General features: G+C 54.0%; 1 protein-coding gene across 1 annotated transcript; it reads left to right on the top strand.

Moving 5' to 3' along the window:
- Window positions 1–566: 566 nt before the first annotated feature.
- On the top strand, window positions 567–2,303 carry CABS01_07622 (peptidase family M20/M25/M40; the record flags this gene model as incomplete). The annotated part of the gene is made up of 1 exon (XM_060540984.1): window positions 567–2,303. One exon carries the CDS (start codon window positions 567–569, stop codon window positions 2,301–2,303), a length of 1,737 nt encoding a protein of 578 aa, XP_060403152.1.
- Window positions 2,304–15,164: the final 12,861 nt, after the last annotated feature.

Genomic DNA, 15,164 nt, shown 5'->3' with positions numbered 1-15,164 from the left:
CCCACTGCCCGGTCAGCAACATCCCGGCCGGGTGGTATGTGAAGCCAGCCGGTTGAAGCCGACGAGGTCCCAATCCGGAAGCTGCACAACGCCTTTGAGCCCCGCATGAGGAGTTGAAGATTCGATGACTTGGAGATGAGTGGGCAGAAATCCCGATATCGTTATCAACCTGAGGTGAGGTATCCGCACCGTCATGCCGTCCATCGCCAGTTGCGATAGCGGCGCCGAAGGATCGGAGCTTTCGAGGTGCTTCTGAGTGCCATTTCGGATGAAACGGCGGGGAAATCGGGGGGAGACCATTGATTGACACGCCGTGCACTTATTCGTCCCATTTGTCATACTCATGGGGTAGCACACCACCGATGGACCCCGTCGCGTCTTCCTCCATGACTTCACCTCCTCATTCTCAACCTCACTCTCATCTTCACTCTCAACTCTCACTCACTCACATCAACTCCTCCCACCCCGCGCCCCCAAAGTTCTGCACACAAGTGAGCGGCAAACAGTATTGGCACATCACACAGCGTCGTTTCAATTGAGTGCTCACACTGCCGTTGATAGTCGCCATGTCGGAGAAGCTCCCCCTCGCGCACCCGGCGCCCGAGCTCACAGCTCCGGAACCACGCCGCCGCCGGACCGCGTGGTGGTCCCTCATCCCCGCCGCCCTCCTTCTAGCCTACCTTCACAAGCCGTCTGCCTCGGCCATCCCGTTCCTCGGCCACGGCCATCACCGCGGCGCTTCTTCCGCCGCTAATGCCTGCCGCCAGGTCGACCCTCTCTTCCCGACCCAGAACTCGTCTGGCCTCACCCAGCTGGATTCATACCTCGACAGCCCCAAGTTCCGCAACGAGACCGTCGCCCGCCTCTCGGGTGCCGTCCAGATCCCCACAGAGTCCTTTGACAACTACGGCCCCGTCGGCGCCGACGACCGCTGGGACAAGCTTCTCCCCTTCTCCGCCTACCTCGCAAAGACCTTCCCCAAGGTCCACGACACCCTACGCCTCGAGCGCGTAAACACCCACGGCCTGCTCTACACATGGAAGGGCTCCGATGAGAGCCTCAAGCCCACCGTCCTCATGGCCCACCAGGACACCGTCCCCGTGGCGCCCACCACCATCGACAGCTGGACGCACCCGCCCTGGAGCGGTGCCTACGACGGAACCTACGTCTGGGGCCGCGGCGCCATGGACTGCAAGAACTCCCTCATCGGCATCCTCGAGTCTGTCGAGCTGCTGATCGACGCCGGCTTCTCCCCCAAGCGCACCGTAGTCTTGTCCTTTGGCTTCGACGAGGAGGTCTCCGGCGAGCGCGGCGCGGGACATCTCGCACCCTTCCTGCTAGAGCGCTACGGCAAGGATGGCGCCGCCATCATCGTCGACGAAGGATCCGGTTTCGACTCCCAATGGGGTCAGACCTTTGCCATTCCCGGCACGGCCGAAAAGGGCTACATCGACGTCGAGGTCATCGTCCGCACTCCCGGCGGCCACAGCTCCATCCCGCCCGAGCACACCGGCATCGGCATCCTCTCCGAGCTCATCACGCACATCGAGGCGAACCTCTACGCCCCCGAGCTCATCTCCGGGAACCCGTACCTCGAGAAGCTCCAGTGCGGCGCCTCGTACGCGCCAGAGTTCCCCGACAACCTGCGCCGACTTCTCCCCGCCGACACCAGCAAGCAGATGTGCAAGAAGAAGACGGACCGCCTAGCAAAGGAGGCCGCCAAGGCCGGCCCGCAGGTCAAATACCTCTTCACCACCTCCGTGGCGACTGACATCATCGAGGGCGGCGTCAAGATCAACGCCCTTCCGGAGCGCGTCCGCGCCGTCGTCAACCACCGCGTCAACGTCGGCGACAAGACGTCTAGCGTGCAGGAGAAGCTCGCGGCGATCGTGCGCCCCGTCGCGGAGAAGTACAACCTCACCCTCCACGCCTTCGACGACGAGGCCGAGACGCCGTCGAGCATCACGCTCAAGGGCAATGATAAAGTTCTCGAGCCCGCGCCCGTGACACCGACGTCGGTGGAGGGCGTGACGCCGTATGGAATCCTGTCGGGCACCACGCGCGCCCTTTACGGCGAGGAGATTGTTGTTTCGCCGGGTATCATGACGGGTAACACGGACACCCGGTACTACTGGGACCTGACGCAGCACATTTTCCGCTTCCTTCCTGGATATGATCCTGAGAGCGACGAGTGGGCTGGAGTTCATACCGTTGATGAGAAGACTAGCGTCAAGGGCCACGTTAACCTCGTCAAGTGGTACACCATCTTTTTGAGAAACATTGATGAGGCCGAGTTTGCTTAAACTTTGTTGTACGGATGGGAGGAGTGACAAAGGTGAATCTGGCAGGTGATCCGTAGCCGATAGGCATAAGATTGTAGGTGTTGAAAGATGTATAAAGAATTTGAAACTGTCAATAACATCACAGTATGCCTTGCATGCTGAACCAATAGCATTTTCGTCTCCGTGACGGAATGAATCACCGAGTATGAATAGATGACCATAGGCCTGCTGCGTATTTGAGAGGAGGTGCAATTGATGGGGCGATGGGAAGCCAACATAGGGACCAGGAGCGCAATTATTCCTCCCAGGAAGCATCGCCCGTTGTAGACGACGGCCGAACGATATGATTCTGCCTTTAACACTCTACCTTTAGAGTGCCTTGATGGGCAGCCTTGAGTGGCGAGCTGTACCCCAAAGTGACGCCATAGCGGGCAGCTTCCCTTTTTGAACATTTGTCTACTAGTTATTTTTGGTGATGGAACCATGCAACTCTCAGGATCCATCATCCTCATGACACTCCCTAGGTACCAACTGCTACTATCTACTGCCTCACCAATCTGAGTCTTGAGATCGAGAAGTCGCGAGTTCGAATCGACCCTCGTATCCGATGTTTCCCCCTCGATCTCTGTCTTTACTCCAGTATATCTATTCCAGTTAGTCGAAGTGATTCTGAGCTTGGGACAGACACTCTTGACATGCGTTCGCTTGATAGCGTTTTTTGGTAGATCTCTCTGACTCCTAGATGCCTTCATCTCCCTTCGTATTTTTGCATGATTGGCGACAGAACCTTGCTACCAAGGAAGGTTCCTGGAATAATTGTAAGAAGCATGATCCATGGATTGCCTACTTTATATCATTGCGATCAGGCTATCTCTCCTCTCACAATGGGACTGTCAGATGTCCAATCTATCATCAACACGCATATTTCACTTCGGCTTGGACAAATCCTAGATACCTTAAGAGTTCTATCATCCGGACCGCCTGTCATAGCTCCAGTCCCCACCTGACTGCATCATGCGTGCTAAAAAGTAGAAATGCCACAGCAATCACCATGTTTATTCAATCTGCAAAGTACGCACATCTACTAGAGGCAGCTGAGTGCAAGGACGCTATTTCTGACGATTGGCCATCGTTTTCCGTTTCTTAGTCGGAAGACTACCCCTTTCTCTGTGTGCGGAAACGCACTTTCAACTGCCTGACCTACACTTTATATCGCTTCGCTCTTCCGGGACTCTATAGGATTAGACACGACATAAGTGGCCCACACGCTCGCTGCATATTCAGCCTGCTCCCTGGAAGGCACATCTTTGCAAAAGTACTCCCGAGCTCTCTACAAGTTGAATTAATAGTTGTTGTTTACATACGCCTCTGAGACCTCGAAGTCTAGCTCGCAAATTCTCGTGTGTCTTGCTCCTTTGGTTCGTTAGGGAATGAGTTGCAGCTTTTCATACGGCAGACTAACGGGTTCCACAAGATATTAACAGACTCATGGCTGACTACAGGTTAGCAAAGTATTTCCAAAGAGATCTCCAAAGGAGGTCTTGTCAATTTGGTGTTCATTGCACGCATTGGGGCGCGTAGTGTTACAACCGACAAAATGTCCGAGACGGAGTTCAAATGCATTAAGGGAAACAAGATGCGACTCAAACATCCGGCAAGACTTAGAAATCAAGGACCAGTCTATTGGCCATCCATTGGAGTGTCTTCTGTATATAGTAGTGCGATACGGGGTGAGTTCTCGATGGCTGCAATCCACTTTATACAAACTCAGATTCACATTGTCCAGGATGTTGGCATCTATAACGAACAGAAAGATATAACAGACCTCTATCAAACTAGCAGATTTGCAGTCCAAGACAGAATGCTCCGGGAAGACTTTGCAGGTTTTCGAGCGTTTTGATTTGCCCTTTTGAGAACAACAACCGCTGGTACAATAGAACTCAATCCCAGCATTCAAGCCTTTGACAATGCCGACGACAGCAGTGCAGATCGATAATCATGAGAAGAAGATGCTGCAGTACTACGCGAGTACTCTCGGGCCGTTGATTTCGCATCATGCAGTGAAAGCAACATATCAATCACATACCCCTGGCTCCTTTGACACATTCTCTCTCCCTCCCTACCTCGGGCTAACAAAGAACGGCAAGTGGTATGATATTCGAAGAAAAAAAAGCTTCACACCTTCGTCAAATGAACCACAGCCAGAGTCTGGGCCTAGCCGCATAGCTTGAGAAAGGGAATTTGTTGAGGCATTGTCTCGAAACACCATACATTCAAAAAGTCAAGACAATAATGCACCACACAATTTGTTGCTCGAAAAGCAAATTACACGCCGAGCCCGCACTCTGGACACTTTTGTCTGTGCATTCAAAACCCACACTTGGCAAGATCCAAGCAAAAATAACCTTCTACATTACTGTCTCGAGTTCTGCTGGCGCCTGCAACAAGGCGTGCCCGGGAACAAAAGTAACGTTACGGGTCTTACACGAGAACGAGGAATCATGGATGCATACTTGAGATATCAAATCACTATAATTCGCCTCTCCCAAAGAGGAAACAATATTTTGAGAGCTCGTCGAGTCATCCGAACTGCGTATCAGGCGCCAAAGAAATGAACTGCTTCAGCTCGAACCATTGAACTCTGATAAACCTTGTGTCTCAAAGCATTCGAAAAGACGCCGGTACTGCACCGCCCCCTGATTTACTCTGTAAAGCAAGCGACGCCTACAGAGTACATCTTTGAGCAAGCACACCTCTATGTTTAGGCAAAGATAAGCAAGATATCCCATACACTGTTCTGGACAGATGAACCCCAGTGATCACCAGTCTTTGGGTCTCACATGTCGAACCTCGGACTAGCTGGCAGCCTGTAAAACCGGGAACCTGAAGGGGGAGGGAACGCTTGATCATGGGCTGGCATCTGCTTGGTCGTGTGGTTGTCTAGTAAAAGCCAATGGGTGGTGTCTCTTGCTCTCCGTCGCTGATTGATCGTCTGTGATCCGTTAATTAGTTTCGTCCCGCTAATGGGAGAGACATTGCTAGTGGAGAGTGACATGATGAATGGAACGCCTGGAATGGCGCGCTGAAGAACTGGTTCGTCTACAGGGGTGGCACTGGGCGGTTCCATTCAATACATTGGTATTAGGCGTCGTTCATCGTCCTGTGAGGTCAGTCTACCAAAGATTTGAGAAGCGAGAAGCTGGTGGATACCGAGATGTCGGTCATCCCGATTAGATCCTGTAGACTGCGGGAGATCTCCGTACGCTGCGAGATTCAGACGGGGCGAGGTGAGATATCTGGGCAGAAATCCACTTCGGAAACGAGGACTTCCAGCCACTCCTCTCCAAGAATGTTTCTGCATGTCACTAAAGACAAATAGACTGGTAATGATGACGGGCAGCGATGCGGTGAGGCCAGGTTCCGAACCAGATTTAGGCACCTGGGAACTTGCGGATGACTAGTTTGCGTAGACACCACCCTCGTGAACGAGCTAGATCTGACCTAGACAAGGTTAGTGGCGAAGAGGCGTGCTCGGGCTTGCCTGTCTCTGCCCAAAGGTGGAACTCTGGAGAAACAAATATGAGGCCCTCACCGCACTTCTCTGAACGTTTCAATGGCAAAATAATGGCCGAAAGCCGTGTTGCGGCCCAGAGTACGGTGGTTCGGAGCGTAGTCGGACGTTCATGTCGTGACAGTTGGTGAGCTTTGGCGGGGTAAACGTAGTCGAGGCGATGTCAAATGCAAGGAACTCCCCTCCCCCGAAGACCTGGAATCGGCATGTTCCCTACAATGCGTCGACGTGTTTGGGTTTCCGGGTCTAGGCTGCTTGGACGTTGGACACCGCCTTTTCCCGCTGGGTCAGTCCTGTGAAAGATGTCGGCCGTCAGAAACACCTTTCAGATCTAGACAAACAAGGAGCCCTGCGTTGTTTCTTTATGTCCGAGGAAAGGGCACTAATTGTCGATCTAACAAGGCTGTGCGATGTAGGCCGAACACTGGAATGCGAGCAGTCAAGCGTTGATGGAGGTGGTTGGCCAGCAGGCAATCGATTGCATTCTGTGGGGGGCCAGCTGACTTCAAAGCTATCCCTGTCGTCTTGCGCCTTGCGACTGTGAGTCGCCTCTGACGCGGTCTGGATGCTGGCTGAGTGGGAAGTAGGAAGAAACATGGTTCATTGTCTAGGGATGGCTGTATACTCGGCAATGATCATGCAAGAGCTGGAGCACTTGTCTAGACGGTCGGGATGCGAATGTGCAGTTTTTGCTGCCTGTAGGATGTCATTCAGCGGCAGCTGGAGAAGGCTGGTTCGCGCCAAACAGAAGTTTGCTACTCTGTGTGTTTGGGCCTGGCTCGAGGTTGGTTTCAATCTCGGTGTTAACGGCAGCTCGCGAGCCCTAACAAGATAGATCGGACGGTCTTGCCGCTAGATTGGCATCTGTCGCCCCGACGGAACGCTTGCCCAGGAACGTGGTGCGCGCGATCTGGCGGTGTGATGTCGCATCCGAACTTTGAGGCACTGGTCGTCTTGAGATCCCTTTCGCTCCCGCAAGCGTATTGCCCCCAGTTGTATGGGTAAAATGGACCACTGCGCAAGCACGCAAGCCATCTGTATCCGTTGGAGGTATCCGTACGGGTACTGGATGCGTGGGAGAGGGTTGATGACGAGCAGCAGAACATCATAGCTGACGCGGTGCATGAGAGGCCCGGAGACATGGACATGCTGGCACGCAGGCATCTAGCTTGTTGGCTGCAAAACGCTTCGAGCGTGGGGCTGTGGTCAATCTCCCGCAACTCATTGACTTGATCCTGTCACTGCTGCCAGCATCAGCCTGCATTGCAGCGTATTCAGTTGATATTCAGAGGTGACGCGCCTTGATCAATGATCTAGCAATCGCTTCAGGCTTGAGTCGCAGCAAGCATGAGCTCGACGGGAGCAAGTGAGGCAATCGTCAAGAGAACTTTCTGTCTCTGATGAATCATCCACTTGTTGGGCCCCCTTGGGAAAATCCCCGAGTCTGCAGCGGACATCTCTCTGCAGCGGCATGGATGGTCTCAGGTTGCTCTCCAACAAGGACCCCTTTCGGTTGAGGATGGAGACGCACGAAGGGCCAGCGGACGAACCAGAGCAAGATGCCTGCCGGGCATCGAGGACACAGAAGCAACAAGCCCCCCCACAGCCTTAGTGCCAAAACCACAGCCGCCAAGGGCAAGGAAGGTGAATCGCAAAACGAGTCGAATGCGCACCAATGAGTGGAGGGTTGCGGCTGTCTCTCGGAGGGTGTGGTGGAAAGTACTGTCATGTATCTTTTTCGCTTTCCCTTTTCCCCCGCTACTGACAATTTTAGCTAGATCGACTTCCTCTCCCCTCCATTTCGACAGGCATGGACAAGGAATGGTGCTGTTGGCCATGGATCTAGGGTCGACGTGAGTTAAAGTAGTGCCCCGTCGGAGGCAGAGTACTGTGTATGAGAAGTCGAGAAGTGAGTTCTTCGGCTGAGCCTGGTCATGGGAGGAATGCAAGCCGATTATTAGAGAGCAGTCCTTGAGTTATGTGCAGCCATTTGCTCAGCGTGTACGTGTACGTAGGCCGAAGGGCTTTGTGTAAGTGAAAAAGACACCGGTCATGGAGCATGGGAACGCAGATGACAGGCAGGTAGGTAACTATGTGGGTGGATTAGCTGCAAAATAAATAGCCCCTCGCCGAGTCGCCGCATCATCTGCGCCCACATAGGCCCTGCAGGAAGGCCTTGAATTATCCGTACCGTTGCTCAGGTACCACCGGAGAGGGGGCAGATCACAGTATCGAGATTCCTTGAGCAACCAGTAATCATGATCCATAGTCCATACCCAGCGTACGGATACATGTGTCCATCCACACTGACACGGTAGGTAAGGTGGTGACTCGAGGCCCCGAAGGTGGTGGTGGTGGACAAGCGGGTAGAGAAGGTCGATTGGCATCGATTGCGCACTGATGATGATCCAATGTTGGTGGAGACCAGCCGTCGACGGCACGCACCGTCTCGAAAGTCAAAAGGCGACGGGAGGTAGCCAGATCCGACAACGGGCCAAGCCTTGCGCTCGGGCGGCACCCTTCTCCGCCTTTGTCGTCGTCACTTTATTTGCTCCTCTATTGTCGTCTCAAGTTAAACGGGGTCGGTTGTCGCAGAGTCTCACAACGTTCAAGCGATGAAAGAAACTCGGCGATGCTCGGATAGTGATCGGCTGCCCGCTGCCATTGCCCAGGAGCAGCGCCGTTGATGCTGTTAGGCTGACTTGGTCTCGTCCGCACGGCACGGAGGTTGTCGTACTCACATGTATGTGATATGTGACGATAAGCTGGGGTTGGTTAAGCAGCAGAGGGTCGAAGCGTAACTAGGCGCAGTATCATTGAGAGCATCCTATGAAAGCCTTGCTCGGAAAGGACATGGGCCGCGCCAGTGGCGAGACAATAGACTGTTGACTGGGTTGGCCTGGTGGTCGTCTGGGTCAGCCTCGGCCAACCAGGGATCCCATGGCTCTGGAGTACCGAATTAGGCAATCCGAGACATGCCTCTATCAGATTACCCAGTATGACCGGCCGGGAGAAAGTCCAAGTTGACCTCCATGAGCGAGTTTAGCCGGAGCTAAGACCGTGTGTAAGTGCATACTGTATTCGTACGCATGTCTTAGCCACTCGTCCTGTCCGCGATGGCAGAACTACTGGATTCGTCTGGTTGCTTGGAGTAGTGTCGCGACTTGATACGCGTGCGAAAACGAAAAAACAAAAAAAGTTGGAGTCTTGACCACAGCGGCGACGACAGGAGGGGGTGGTTTGTCCAGTCCGCTCTTCCAAAGCTAATGGGAGCACAGGTGATGCTGATTCTGTTGAGCCGTGTGGCCCTCTCAATGGCCAATAACCATGGCATCGCAAAGCGGCCAACTTTGTTAGAGATTTTTCCGACGCAAGCCCCGAGGAATAGAGCGAAGGGACGCATTGCGATGAGATGCAACCACAATGCCTGAGTCGTCAAACAGGGTATGTGGGGAGGATTGAGATGCACCAATGGCTTCGAACCTTCTGCTGCCTTACCCTGGCACGGATATTTAGTTGATCGATAGCGGATGCGAGACAGCCAGGGCATGAGCATCATCGCTTAGGAATGTCACGGCCCTCCTGAAGCTAGTCGTTGAAGTAATCCAGTGATTGTTTACGTGCTCTTGTACTCTGCCGCTAGGGATATGATGGATTCTAGAGCAGCATACGGATGTTGAGGTGTAGAACATGAGGGAGGCAGAGGTTGTGGATTCGGATGGCTCGCTTTGCAGTGTCTAGGCAGGCAGGTGAACCACGTTCCTAGCTAGAGCGGACGACAGAGCAGAGCCGAATCTAGTTCGAATATCTATGCTTTGGTACGAAGTATAGATCATCGGTCCAGACTCTATGTAGAGTAGTCGTATGGGATTCCGACTTGTCCGATCATGGCCAATACGAAAGACAAAGGTTCGAGGGGCTCCAAGTCCCCTGTCCCATGTGCCGGGCGTGGGGGCAGGCTCGCGTTGCACCGGCAGATGGTCGCTAACACTCCATCAGCATCAGGGCCGTGACGGACGGGACACGAGAGAAGGTCAAACCTTGGAGAAGCGATACCCATGTGGTCGCTCTGTTTGAGTTTGAAATTGGTATCTCATTCTCGCATTTGACGTTGATGGCAGTGGACACCGTGTGGGGAGTTTGACGAGAGTGAGAGTTTAGGTCGTGCCGTGACCTCCATTGTCAACGTGTGCAGACTCAGGTCAACAAAGGCACCAGGTCCTCTGTACGGATAGGCGTTCATTCTGCGCATGCGTATCCGTAGACCGTTGCACCAATGGAAGGGGTCTCGGTCAACCGCCGATGGATGGGGCTGGGCAACTGGACCGTAATGTCGTCTTCTTGCCCGGTCATGAGAGCTCGGGAGTGTCCAGCACAAAATGCGGAGTTTTCTCCGGCGAGGCAGATCCACGTAAGATACCGACGGTGTACCTACCTAAGGTCAAGAGCACAGGATCACGAGGATGGATAAAGCTGTCTTACGTGACGCCCCTTTGCAAGCAGGCACAGATCTCTCTGCTTTCCATTCCGTAAGTGCTTGGCCTGCCTTGGAACCCGGGAGAGAGCCCTTTCCTAAAACTATTGAGAAAGGCATGGACCTTCCATTCGTAGGAAGACAGGATGGTGCGTGCAGGTTGAGCTTGGAGGAAGGAGGGATCCTGGCTGAGGTCCAGTGGGAACACGGGAAGGCACAGCCATGTCTGCTTCGTGAACCGCCCACCTTGGTGCACAGACGACCGGGAAACGACTACGAATAGAGGGGCCCGGTGACCAGTGGTGGCAGGATGGCAGATGGGAAGAGGAAGGGACGCACGGAATACCAGGGACCTCTTACCTTTCTTACTTTAACCTCAACGGATGTAGTGGAAGGCACCTCACAAAAGTAAGGTATGGGTGTGCCTTCCATAACACCTTGGGTACTCATTTTAGTAAGTGCACCAGATAGGTATCGTCCCTTCCTGCCTTTGCCCCATACCTTCCATGCATGCATTGTGTTCCTTACCTAAGGTGCCTACATAGTATGCCATAAGGTACCAAGGCAAGTGGCGGAGGAGGTACTTTGGGGCCTGGGAAAGTCCGGGTCGACCTCTCACCTCACCTCATGCAGAGAACACAGGCAAACCTCAGGCTCACTCTTACTTGTCTGAGCAATTGCCCGAGGAATTGCAGTTTGACCTCGGTGGTGCCACAGACTTTACCTTAACTTCCATTGACTCTCTTTTCAATCCGAAGCACTTACAGGCTACAGCATCGACACCAAACTATGCTGCAATTCCCCCACGGGCACTTACACCATCTTTAGACGAGAGGGTTTCTGAGAGACGCATGGATTGGTCCCAGGGACCCCCCATCAACTGTCAGGGTCGTGCCCACTACGTGCTAGGCCCTGCAAGATTGGACTCTGAGGTTTGAACACACCGGGGGAGCCACTAACAGTGAATGCAACAGGCTAACATCGCCCTAGATCATCGCCCTAATTGAACATGGAGTCTACGGATACTTCCACTTTCCACCGATATGTCGACATCTTCCCTATGTTTCGTTATCCAGGCTCTCATCACTCTACGCATATTTCGTACGGATACGGAGTAGACTCCAGCCTCCGTGCGGCCTGCCCCCGTGCTCCAGCGCCCCCATACCTCCGAACCCTGGCGGCCCGCAGTCATTCGATGAGGTGCCGACCTTCTAAGTTCTCCATTCGTTTCCGCCGGCAATAGACCACCAACTAGGCGAGACGCCGGCCAAGACTGCTCGCCAATACCATGTCTCTGTCACCACTCGATCCTCACGAATATACCCAAGACAATACGCAGCAAATCCTCCCCGGCAAGCCCTCCCACAAGGTACCCATATCCCGAACCTGAACTTGCACCCCAGTCTCGATGCCGACGAACAGCCACATTCAAGACGACGACGACGGCCACGACGACCACGAACGCACATTACTCGGAAAAAGAAATAAGACGACGAACAACATCAGAACAGCACCAACCTGATCATGTTGAAGCCCCGGCCACTAAGCCAGAGCCAGCCTCCCACGCAGCCCGGCCCAGCGCGCCGCATGTGCATTGCAGCTTGCTTGCAGTGACAGGGCGCCATGGCACCAACCAGAACAACGCAACAAGACTTCTGCCGCTCCCGACAAGTTTCAATCTGAGGCGAACCCTCTTCCCCCCCCCGGCTCCTACATCTCAGCCAGCCATACCTGCATACATTGGTATACTCTTCTCCTTCACATTGCCAAACCGACACATCGCCATGCATCGTAAGCTTTCATGGCTCATTACTGGTTTTCCAAACTGCTGCGAACCCCGCGGCGCCCCTAGTCCTGACACTCGTTCTCTTTGGGCGGCGACTTGTCTCTGCCTAAAGGTTTCCCCCACCAGAGCTGACCTGCGAAGCTGAGGCGCTTTCGACGCCCTGTCTGGGCTACATTATCTCTTAGACCTTGCCGTGGTTGGCTCACGACCACGCGATGGATCGAGGTATATGCCATGGCAGTCGAGATGGCGCTGTGTTCCCCCGGCTCTTTGCGGCTCGCCTTGCCTTCCTTCACGGCGCGCCATTTCGGCCGACAGGACCACAGACTCTTCGTGTCTGTGACCCTGACTGGATCTCCAGACTCCATGCCATCCATCATGATCCTCACAGACTCCGACACACCATGCCATGGATGCCACTCACCCACGGTTCCACGGTCGTCCCACCCCCACCCACGAATGGCTCCGCGCACAGCACCGGCCAGTCACGCCGCACATCGCTCACCAGCTCTTTGCTGATTCGCCAACCGACGATAGACTACTCCGCCCCGTCTCTTCACCTTGACAGTTGACTCTGACCAGAGCCCGTCGTCTTTCCAAATCCAGCCGCCTGCATATGCAGTGACAGGCCTCAGAAGCATGACCTTGGGTCTCACAGTCCACCATGATATCATGGTACAGAGACTTCTCCTACGCTTCGCTGCCCCAACGCCCATGGACAAGTACCGACCAACGCTGGCTCAATTCGCTTTGTGCCCGAAATGGAGCAAACCACCGTGATCCCGTCTCTGCCCTGGACTCTCGTCTCGCTGGGTCCTGACTCCTGCACGACTAATACATACGGCTTACCATAGGACAAGGTTGAAGGTGCCCTTATTACTCTTAGCCTCTCGCACAGTACCTAATAGTCTGGACTCTTGAGTCTTCACTGTTGGAACCCCCCCTCCCCCGATGTCCATCTCCGAGTTTCTCTCCATCTCCCCACTCTTCTTGACACAACGCGACGCGATCCCAAGCAATGATGCACCCTCCTTGTCAGGTTTGTCTCGCATCGTCCCGGTCAATTTTCTTCACCTTCATGGCGGCTGTCGGCCGATTGTCATGTCTTCGTTCCGCCAACGGAACCAGTCCAAGGCGCAGGAGCAATACGGATAGATCCATTGCGATTTCAAAAAACCGGCCACTTAGCTGGCCTGAACTTGTCGACTCATGAGTCGTGCGAATTGACGATCGACTGTCGGTCGCCGGTCCCCTCTTGGTCTCGTCATGGTCAATACTGACCAGCCTGCAGAAAAGACAAACGGGCTGTCGTCTCTCACTTTTCACTCTTGTTAGTGTAGGAATGAATGGTTTTCTTGCTCACTTCGTCTCAAGCAGTCGAGGTGGAGTCTCCGCGATACAACATGGCCGCGCATGACTTGAGCCCAAGGACTTAGGGAGTCGACGCACAGTCCAGCTTTCTGGCCAAGCCAGCTTCTGGTCAAAGCCAAAAGAAAATCTACGACGGCGAATCACAGCTCTTGACACCATCGTGGGGTGGTGTCGTGCGGGTAGCGACTTGCAGTACTTGAGGGTACCTTGCTGTCACTGGCAAGGGCTGTCGGCCATATTGCGCTAGCAACGACCGGGGCTGATGGAGGAGTCAGGAGGGGCCCGGCGAGATGTGGGAGCGGACAGGACGTTGGCGAGAGAGAGAAAGAGAGAGAGACTGAGAAAGGCACCCATTTCCTCACTCTTTCTTTCTCTCCTCGTCTCTCTGTCTTACGTCGTCTGTTCACGCGTACTTACTTTCCTCTCTGCTTCTCGACGTCGGTGAGCACCAGTCCTTGTAATTAGTACGCCGTACGGAGTGCTGCACAAATGTATCGCAGATAGAGGAGAGAGATGCTGTCAAGGATGCCCCGAAATCCACTTGTCATCCACCGTCGACAAGAGCCAAGCTGACAGCGATTCGGTTCGTGTATTTTCTACGATTATCCGTACATACAGTAGAACTCCATACGGAGTACCCTCGTCGTTATACGGTGACCACTGGGCTCTTTAATTAGCATGGCCTTCCTTACGGCACTGACGGCACAGATAGGGACTGCCCTGGGGGCGGAGGAGCAAGGAAGCTGGCAACAGAGAGCATCAAAACCCCGGCTGTCGTCTTGGCACAAGTCGGTGCGACGTGAGACCTCACCACCACTTCGCTGCTCACCTCACATCCCACACCGTCCTTATCCGCCCGTGTTCACCCATGTTCGCCCATCCATCGTGTGGGTACTATGTATTCGTACGGAGGCTACTGGCAGGCAGACAGTCTTGTTTCCCATGCTCCGTATGAAGTATCCGTACCCCCATCCCATGGACCATTCATTCTCGCACCTTGCTTGAGGGGAGCTACCCAATGTGCTAGGGGGCCTTAGTGCGTATGGGAGAAACATCGATTCTCTGCATGTCTTCCCTCATTCACCTCGAGACCCTGTCGCCGTCCCGACTTCCCACCCACTAGGAGCGCAGCTATCTGCAGATATGTATATGCATATCCCGCCCCTCGAAGCGGCTGGCCCCATATCCTGTCGTCCAACGACCCTCTTTCTTTTCCCACTTCGTCTCGACGACAAGCTGGTTCCCAAATAAGACCCAGCGATCATCTCTCCACCCCATCTCAGCCCCTCCATTCCACGTCGGCTTTCCCAGTGATCAGCCTTTCCCTTCTTCTTGAGCGGACCGCAACGGTCTTGATCTTCAGAAGACTCCTCGCCCGCTTCCCTGTCTCATGTATCTTGACATTGGTCACTCGTCCTTGAGAGAGATATCATTTGACTGCCGTCCTTTCTTTTCCTCCCGGCTCGACCTCACACACCGTTCGACATCCCGTACCTCTCACCAGAATCAACGATTGATCGACAACTCAGGCCGTCCATATTCTATCCCGTCGCCACCGCACCAGCATTCCACCTTCGACGCATCGCTTTAACAACTGGCCACCAGAATCTCACCGGTTTTGAATATTTCGTGTTGGCATGGTCTCGCTAGTGACGAGCCATGGATTCTACCTCTCTCTCA

The sequence above is a fragment of the Colletotrichum abscissum genome (genome assembly GCF_030869225.1).
Source record: "Colletotrichum abscissum strain IMI 504890 chromosome Unknown Scaffold_16.1, whole genome shotgun sequence".
Taxonomy (NCBI): Eukaryota; Fungi; Ascomycota; class Sordariomycetes; order Glomerellales; family Glomerellaceae; genus Colletotrichum; species Colletotrichum abscissum.
Note: the sequence above shows the minus strand (reverse complement) of the source record. Positions and strands in the feature narration are given on the sequence as shown.